The sequence below is a fragment of the Nannospalax galili genome, unplaced genomic scaffold (assembly GCF_000622305.1).
Source record: "Nannospalax galili isolate Female #2095 unplaced genomic scaffold, S.galili_v1.0 scaffold1257, whole genome shotgun sequence".
NCBI classification, from domain to species: domain Eukaryota; kingdom Metazoa; phylum Chordata; class Mammalia; order Rodentia; family Spalacidae; genus Nannospalax; species Nannospalax galili.
The window spans coordinates 59,107-68,415 of NW_008339002.1; the positions used below are offsets into that span (position 1 = coordinate 59,107).

The 9,309-nt window shown below is 48.5% G+C and overlaps 2 protein-coding genes across 2 annotated transcripts in view; one reads left to right on the forward strand and one right to left on the reverse strand.

The window, feature by feature from the left end:
• Positions 1-2,522: 2,522 nt before the first annotated feature.
• Positions 2,523-6,269, reverse strand: LOC115070504. Its single transcript, XM_029563841.1, has 2 exons — positions 5,464-6,269; positions 2,523-4,734 (listed from the first exon to the last, which is right to left on the reverse strand). Exons 1-2 carry the CDS (start codon positions 6,031-6,033, stop codon positions 4,651-4,653), a joined length of 654 nt encoding a protein of 217 aa, XP_029419701.1. The 5' UTR covers positions 6,034-6,269; the 3' UTR covers positions 2,523-4,650.
• The window catches only part of Ano5 (anoctamin 5), a gene marked incomplete in the record, with an annotated part of 83,656 nt that continues 80,212 nt past the window's right edge, over positions 5,866-9,309 (forward strand). Inside the window, 1 exon segment of the mRNA XM_008833703.3 lies at positions 5,866-5,905. Within this exon segment, the coding sequence (XP_008831925.2) occupies positions 5,866-5,905 (40 nt within the window).

The window sequence follows — 9,309 nt, forward strand, 5'->3', positions numbered from 1 at the left end:
TTGTGAGCTCCGCTGCGGACAGCAGCTGTAGAGTCCTGGAAAACAGAATGCCTCCCGTTCTTAGCCTTTGGGGGGCTGCTCTTCCTCATCCCTTTGGTCTGGGAGCTGATGGCAGAGGGGATGCGTTGTCCGAAGGCAGCACATGTGGGTGGGAAGCTCGAGCGAGATTTTCTCATGACCACTGTGTTTGTAGAAGTCAGCAGGTGAAATGAGATTTTTCTAGAAGAGGCAAGAATGGAAGATGCTAAACAGAGATGAAGGTGAAGAAAACCTGGACTTATTCTAATGGTCTAGGAATCGAAGCCCAAGGTTCAAAGTGAGGAATTTTGCAAGTAAAGAAACATGGTCCTTTCTTTGAAATCAGGGGGAATATATAGAAAGTGCCTGCGTGTTCCAGATCAGTGTTTCATGGTGAAACTCCACCAGAATTCAGGATGGGAAGGGAGCATGATAAAGAAGTAAAAATGGAATCTGACCTTCAACAGATGCAGATAGCTTTATTAGCTACAGAGGCAAGCAGCCTTCCTGTGGGAACGGAGGTTGGGCATGGCTGTTGGGGAAGGTCTTGGATCTTTAAGTGGACCCAGAAAGTCCCAGAAAGGGGATCATACCTTTCCAGAATCCCAGAAGGTGGGGTGTACCTTCCTAGGTGGTATCCTGCCCCTTCCTGGGATCTGGAAAGGAGAGATGGGGAGTTCTGATAGGGGGACCAGGTATCTTCTGCTAGGTTGGTAAGGATCCAGATCATCAAGGAAGCTGATATAAAACCAGATGCCTTTTGCTAGGGGCCAATTGTTCTGAGATAGATGTATCCCCCTCCTCGAGTGGGGAAGCAGGGTGGGGGGATAGGTAGTTCATTCAGTCACTTGTCAGGCTGATTGTCCTTCACATCCTATATCTAGAATTATTCTCTGTTGGAAAATCTATACCTTCACCTCTGGGAGCCCATAAAACTTTCTTCTCGTCACTAACATTTTGATTGTTTCCAAAGTCCTTCCATGGAGATGAACTATTTGACTTTAACAGCAACCTTCAAAGAAAGCTGGAACAGGAAGAGTCAACATTCAGAGATGCACAGGCTTCAAGGAAGCTAGTTCAGGTGACAGTGCTCGTGTACTGTCCACCTCGTTATGGGACACAGAAAGGGACAGGCATGTGCCTTTGAACCTGGTACCGAGCTCCATGCACGAGAGCAAGTGAATTCATGTCACTGCACTGATACAGTTCATTAAATAAATGACATAAAGGATTTAAAAAGCACCCTGCATACCCAAAAGGAGGAACATTTTCCGAGGGGGTCAAAATCTTGATATGTAGAGGAACTGAGATGAATCTGGACCAGGCTGGGCATGTCTAATCTTTGTTTCAAACACCATCTAGGAGGAGGATTTGGGAGCTGCCTTCCTTACTCATTGTTGGCATTCAACATCTAGCTTAGACTAACGGGTTTTTCCTCGTGAATAAGGTTCACCAATGTCAGTCAGGCTGCTAGAACTTAAGAAATCTACACACAGAAGTTGCTTAAGTGTATACAGGTCACTTCCACATACTCTGGTCACATTTTTACACAAATATCCATAAGGTGCCCTTCCTCTACAAATTCATATTTTTACTTATCAGCTGACAAATACATATTTCAAGTTGCCAGTTATCATTTTAGTTTCTAAAATACCACTTTTGACATCTTGAATTTTTTTAGCTTTTTTTTTAAATGTGTATGAATATTTTGTGTGCATGTATGTAAATGTAACTGTGTTGTGCAATGCCCATGGAGGCAAAAAGAGGGTGTCTGATCCCCTGGAACTGGAGTTATGGACTGTTGTAGGCACAGCATTGGTACTGGGAACCCAACCTGGCTCCTTGGCAGTCAGTGCTCCTAACAGCTGGGCCATCTCTCCATCTCTCCAGCCCCCACTTTTTAAACATCTTTACAGCTGCTTTTTGCATGATAACTGAAATGATTTGCATACTTCAACATAAGATACTGAAGGCAAACTAAGTTAAAGTGTTGCACAGATGCCTGCAGGTTGTCCTATGACAACCATACATACCTATGCCATGGTATGTACCCCCCAAAACAGAAATAAATGTAGTTTAAGAAACAATAGAAACAAAGGCTGAACTCACTCAGAGGTCTCAGAAAACACAGCTTTTGGATACCAATAGCATGCTTCATTATGAATTCAAGCGCATTGAGGGAACATGCATTAATTATTCAGAACATAATTCTGGAAATGGATGCTGAAGACTGAATACAAAGAGGCACAGGATTAGTATGGAAGAAATGGAAATATTCTAAAATTATGAACAGAAAAGCATCAGAAATATTGCAATGATTTGAATCTAGGTAACATTTCTCAGTATACGAAAACTGAATAGAAAATACTGACTTCTACTAAGAGGATGCAAATGGTTTTCAGCATTTTATTGACAAGGATAAAGAATAGTGATAAAACACAAGCAAATTCAGCATCAAGGTTTTCAATTTTATTTGGGTAAACTCATCAATATATAATGTGTTCTCAAACCGGCCACTTCAAATAGGTGAAAAATAGACATGAAATAAAGCTATATAAATTATAGAAAAGCAAAGTCATTGTCTTTGTTTTAATTTAATCTACTTAAGGCAAAGTTTGCACCCATTAGATTACTTGAAGAATCCACGCCACCTATACCTGTCAGCAACAATGCATACCAGACACATTAGTAAACATCTGTGCTACCAACATCTTATTATTATACTGTTAATAATAAGTATAGGCAGGAAATGACCAAACACTTCTGTCACAGTTGACTACTTATTATGGTTACATGCTTATGTATGGCTTGCTTCATGCCTATTCACCTTTTGCTGACTCTGAAATTTACCAAGGAGGGAATGCTGGCCATCTTGAATCGCTTGGCCACACCTGAATTATCCTAGAAACGCAGTCAGGGGAGGCGTGTTGGAGGAAAGTAGTGATTTCAGTCCTGCAGTGATCAGTCTGTCCCCAGCCTCCAAATGGCGATTCTCTGTTTCAGAATGGCTGATGGGTTTGCCACAAGTAGCAACAGCAATGGAGAGACTCCAAGTTCACTCGTGCAGGGAGTCCTTGTGCCTCACTTCTCAGCTGCCCCAGCTGGAGCGGGAGGACTCGTGCCCTAGCCCTGCCTCGGTGCTGTTTGGTCACCTGCAGTCCACCATCTCTTACCAATTTTCCTGACAGTGATTCTTTTTATTAACAATGTTTCATTGATTCCAGAATTTGATCACATTCAGGCCCCTGCCTGCTCCAGTCCCTTCCCACAACCCCCAGGAGTTCATATTCCCTATTGCTGATCTCTGCCTCCCGCATGTTCCCAAGTACAGATCCAGACTCTGGAGTCCAGTCAACCTACTAGGGGTCACACCACTGAGGAAAAGTGACGCTGTCTCCCAGCATCCATCAATTGTCAATAGATACTTGGCTAGAGCTGGGGCCCCCGCCTCCCTTCGTCATCCATGCTGGGCCCCCGCCTAGCTTGGGTTTGCACAGGTCTTGTGCATGCTGTCCTAAGTGTTGCGGGTTCACAGGTGAAACTGTGGTGTGGTCTGGTACTCTGTGGTACCAGACAGTACCGTTTTCTTGTGTTCACCTCTGGTTCGCTCTTTCCATGCTCCTTCCACAGTGACCTCTGAGGAGGTAAAACACAGGTGTCCCACTTAGGTCTGAGCATCTATGGTCGCTCGTTTGTCTATTTGTGGGTCTCTGTGCCAGTCACCATCTGCTGATAGAACAGCCTTCTCTGGTGAGAGTTGAGAGACGTACTAATCAATATGTCATAACATATGACATAAAGTCACTATGAGTCTAATCTTGTGTCTATTTAGTGGAGTCGTAGCAGTGGGCTTTCCCCAATGGCCTGTGGTTTGTCTAGGCTCTTTCCCTGATAACAGTGTCTGATATGGGCACCCTGTTCTGAAGCAGGCCTTAAATCCAATCAAATGGTTATTGGTTACTACCATAACATGTGTGCCACTAATGCACCACTGGGCCTGCCTGCCTTGCCAGTTGCCACTGCAGCTCACAGGGTTCATGTCTGGAATGAACATCCTCTTTTGGAGAGAGCTACCATAGATCCTCAACCCCAGTTGGCTGTTGCCACTGCACTTGGTCACCCTCCAGAACTGGACAGAAGACCCTATTGAAGAAGACTACACATCTGAGCCCTAAAACAAGTAGAAATCAAACTGGTACTGGCCTCGAAGCTCCATCTCTGCTGGTTAGATGTCATAGTTCCAGAAGGTGCTACTGGCAGAGAACGCTAATCCTCAGCCTCCTAGCTGGGAACACAGTTTCGCATTCCCTGATTATTGCAGAACTGTCCTTGTGTTAGGACTCAAGCACACAGGCCCGCTGAGAGCCATCCATGATGTGGCTACCAGCTCCCTCTGCTTCATGTTAAAGCTCAGAGGCAGAGCCGGGCTCAAGGGCTGTGGAGGCTAAGCTTAGAAATCGTTACATTGCTGACACGCTTTTCCGAGCATGCTCTGTGCTGTGCTGCTCATATACCCTGAAAGGTTCTCCTGTACACTTTAAAGGGTTGTTCTCTCAGCTATTCATAGTCTAGGATTTGGTTTCCCCATCACAGAAGACGTCCCTCAAGTGTAAACAGGTAACTTGTCTGTGGTTATTCAACTTTGGCGCAGAGGCTGACTTCGAACTCCGGACACACTGCAGAAATGGCCTTGGTTGTGCGTCCAGAAAGCACCCACTGAAAAACAAATACACCAGTTGCTGCAGATACGTAAGCAACGGTCTTCTGGAACCTTGGAGAAGACCTACGTCAAGCTCAGGTCTTAAAGGGAGAGACGTGCTTTAAGGGAAGTGGATCTCACAGGACAGAAAATAACTCCCAACTGGGAGAGGGTGTTCTCCGAGTGGTCTCACAGCGGGGGGCGGGGGGCAGGCGATCCAGGAGGACCCCGCCACAGGCTGAGGCTATCTACCCATCCCTGGGAATCTGAGGAGGAGCGTTACAGAGGGGAACTGGGAGTACCTGACCTGGGGAGACCGGTTGGAACAGGAAGCACTCAGCCTGTTGAAGATGGAGCGGGAGGATCAAGGGGAAAGGGAGCCAGGGCACCCGGAGGCGAGGGCCAGGGCAGATGTCCCCAGGGAGGCCGGGAGAGGAGCGAGGCCAGGTGTCCCTGGGGACCCCGGAGTCCTTGGGGAGGCAGGCGGCCATGAGGGACTGGAAGGCCTTCGGGGCCAGGGCGGGTTGGGGGTCCCCGGGGAGGCCAGCCGAGGGGAGGGGTCAGGGGTGTGGAGAGAGGCGGACCGGGTGGAGGAGTTTGCAGAGGCCCGCGGGGTGGCTGTCCCCGGGGGCGCAGAGCCAGAGAGGCGGGGAGAAGGGCGGGAGGGGGACCGCGCAGGGGTGGAGGCCCCTCAGCGGCGGGGCAGGAGGGACACCGCGCAGTCTGGCGGGGACCAGAAGTCCTACCCGGAGGCCAAGCTGCGGAGGTACTGCGCACGGTGGAGGAGGCCCAAGACCCTCACTACAGAGCAGCAGAGCTCCGGCCGGGACCAGACCCAGAGCCCGCAGCAGAGGCGGAGCGGCGGGCTGAGCCTCCAGGCAGCCCCATCCCCGGGGTCGGAGTCTGCGGAGCCTGCGGGGTCCGAGCCTCCGGGGCCCCTGGAGGCCCCGGGGCCGCAGTCGCCCCGGGTGTCCGCCGCGCCGGATGCACCGCGTGTGCCCTCCTCCAGGGAGCCCTCCCCCGGGGTGCAGCCGCCGTTCCACCCGGGCGCCATCCGCTCCAGCCTCCGCACCGAGACGTCGCGCGTGTCTCAGCGGTCGGCCGCCCCCGGCCTCTCGCTCACCTTTGCCTTCAACGAGCTGGCGAAGATGGGGGACCCGGACCTGCTGGAGATGCTGCAGGAGGAAGGTAGGGGAGCCGGCGGGCGCGGACTTCAGGGCGCACCGGGACCCGGGGACGTTGGTGGCCGGGGGGCTCCGTCCCGGGAACGTTCGCGGCGTGGCGAGCCCCGGGCGGTGGGTGAGGTTCTGCGTCATGCGATGGCCCCTCCTGGCCTGAGAGGCACCTGTGACCCCGTGACCTGGGGCGCCCGCCCGGGACCCTTCTGGGTCCTAGTGATCCGCTGGTGCTGCGCCTGGAAGAGGGGTGTTCCCAGGGGAGAGCGCAGATGGCGACCTGCCCCCGGGAGCTGGCCCGGAGGTCTCCAGCCCTTTGCAGACCTCCAGGTGGGCTTTGACACGGTGATTCTGAGATGGGCGCCCTGAGGTCTGTCCTCCTGATATCCCTGTGCCGTGTGTGTGTGTGTGTGTGTGTGTGTGTGTGTGTGTGTGTGTGTTATTGTTGTTGGGTTGCTTGTTGTCTGCTTTAACTGAAGGCTTAGCTCTGTTCAGACTGTCAGTTCTTGGCCGAGATCCTGGAGCTGATTTCTAGTCTGGCTCTATTTTAGTAAACACAGTTTTTCAAAACGTGCCGGCTTTTTCTGGCTGGAAACTCCACCACCTCAGTTTCCTAGGTGATACTGTGATTGTGCCCTGTTTAGCATCAGATCTAAACACTGAAACAGGCGTTTGTTGTTTTGTTCCCTTTTTAAGGGAGGGGATATGATCTCTCACTCTGTAGTGCAATCAGGACTTGAACTCACAGAAATCCCCCTGCCTCAGATATCCAAGTCTGAGATTAGAGGCATAAGCTCCCACCCCTGGCTCCTAAAAGGGATGAAAAAATGGGAGGTCTTACTATTCAGTCTTAAAAGGATCATGAAATAAATGTTATTCCCCCTCCCTTTACTTTCATTTTCTTTATTGAGGGTCTCCCTGTAGCCCCAGCTGGCCAGGAGCCTCCTAGGTAGACCAGGCTGGCCTCAAAGCCACAGAGATCTGCCTGCTTTTGCCTCTAGAGTGCTGGGATCAAAGTGTGCTCCCAGAACCCAGTTTCCCTCTCCCCATCTAAAAATACCCTAATTGAGATATACTCTAAATTCCACAAAACTTTATACTTAAAGTATAAAGTTCAGTGATTCCACTGTATTTACAGATTTTGTAACCATTACCATACAGTAATTTTAGAGCAGTTCCATGATCCCAGCTGGCAGTCCCCGCAGCACCACCCTGTCCCTCACTGCTGCCAAAGATTTTCTTAGCTCAGACACTTCAGAGAAATGGAACCTTAAAGTTTGTGGTCTTTTGAAATGGATGCTATATATTGGCATGCTTTAAAGTTTGTTCATGAACCCATGCACTGTTCCTTTTAATTGATAAGGATCGTGGTGTTGTGGAGAGAAACCACACCTCTCCAGCCAGTGGACATAAGGTAACCCTCTACCTTGGTACCACAAAAAACACAATGAATGTTCATTTATGTCATTGTTTGAACATAGATTTTCATTTTTCTTTGGACTATCACAGGAAAGTATATGGATCATGTAGTCACTCTCTATATTGAGTATTTTGAGAAATGAATACACAGTTTTCTAAATGTCTGCATAAGTTTATGTTCCCACCAGTAGTGTGTCAGTGTTCCAACTTCTTTGAAGGGAAAAAAATTAGAGGGAAAATGTGTATGATGTAACATTCTCTGGATAATGAAGAAACATTTTTTGATCCAGCATCCTGAAAATGAGCTACTTCTGAGGGTCATTTGTATGGCGCTCAATGCACTTTAGGCTCAGGATGATTTTCCCTTATTAGAAGCTGTAGGTGTGCTAGCAACCTTCAGCATGAGGTCATAAGCAGCAAGCATCTATCCCAGGAGAATTCAGAACTTTCCCCAAAACTTTTCTCTTAGTAAAGGCCTTTGTGGTCTACATTGTTCCCTGGTGTGATCATGGCTGTTCTGACTTGGATGGAGATAGGGGAATCTACACAATAAGAGTACCACATAATTGATAGTTGAGTCTGGTGTCTGCATCCTGCCCATATTTCTGGACCCAGCAACAGGGCACTCGGGAACAGGGACTCAGGAGCAGAGTGGGTGGGGCTGCGTGGGGCTCCTCAGGCAACGCGTGTTTTTCTAGATGTAAAATCAGAATGTCAGTCTCTTTTCTGGGCGGGTTTTGATGCCTGTTGTTTAAATTCCTCTCTTGCTGTCACCAAGTCAGCACTGGGGAAAATAGTTTAGGAGTTTAGCACTGGGAATGGAAGTTTAAAAGTTGCTTGTGAAGTCCCTTGCATTTCTACAGCTATATTAAACACTGTGTCTAATGAAACCACCTGCTCTCTTAGTCATGAGAACACTTGATTTCACGTGCAGTCATTCCGTGACAGGAATACGTTCTGAAACAGATGTTAGGTGGTTTCATCACTGTGGAGCATTGGTGTGCTTACAAAAGCTACTCCTGCACACCAGGGCACAGAAAAATCCTGGGAGCACTGTCTGGTGTGTGGTCTGATACTGGTATAAATGCTAGTCATGTCAGCACATTTATTTTGTGCTACCAGTAAGTGTGTAAACTGAGAAGATCAGTTGGCAGACACAAGGGCTATTTTGGGCTTTGCTGGATAGTATGTTCCTGGTTGTATGCACTCCCTAAGACTGGTCCCTAAATGAGTCTCTGCGCTGACTGGTACCAACGCGTCACCTCCTTGTTTCTAGCCCACAGGGAGACTCCAGAGGAAAGTCAGAAATTCCATGGCGCTGACTTGCAGTTGGTTCCAAGTTTTGTCTCCTCAGGACTCTTGTTTTTTAAAAAATAAATTTAAATATTTTTATTTTTATTTTATGTATGTGCAAGTATGTATGTCAGTGTGACTGCTACACATGTGCACATACCCACTGAGGCCAGGAGAGGGTGCCAGGTCCCCTGGGGCAGGAGTTGCAGGAGGCTGTGAGCCATCTCACATCTCACATGGGTGCTGGGATGACCTCTTAACCACTCTCCAGACTCAGGGCTCTTGTGTTAACAGATTACTGATAACTTCCTTAATCCAGGGTGGTATGAGATGTCTGAGGTGTGAATATCTGTGTGTGAGATAATGGTGAGCCCTGTGTGTGTGTGTGTGTGTGTGTGTGTGTGTGTGTGTATGTATGTATGTAGATAAAATTCTATTTTCTTGAGTCTTTCTGCTTTTCAGAGGATTCAGCATACAAAATGTCTCATGAGAGGGTTTGAGGCCAGGCTAGAAAGGAAAATGTGAAATGTCAGCTGGGCTGAGCCAGAGAAGACAAAAGATTAAGATTCCAGGGAAGGAAATCATGAGATTAAAGGCTGGTGTGGAGGCCGGGCAGGGCTGGGGGAGGCCGGAGGACTGCTTGACCATCCTCAGATCCTTTATGTGGATTTAGATTAGTGTTGAAAGTTGAAGCAAAGATGAGAC

Excerpts from the sequence above, each read along its gene's own strand:
- LOC115070504 (XM_029563841.1), bottom strand. The coding sequence starts at position 6,033 with ATGACGCAGAACCTCACCCACCGCCCGGGGCTCGCCACGCCGCGAACG. Across the intron at positions 4,735-5,463 it reads CTCCGCAGCTTGGCCTCCGG|TGGGTGCTTTCTGGACGCAC; the intron begins GTAGGACTTCTG and ends TTTGTTTTTCAG.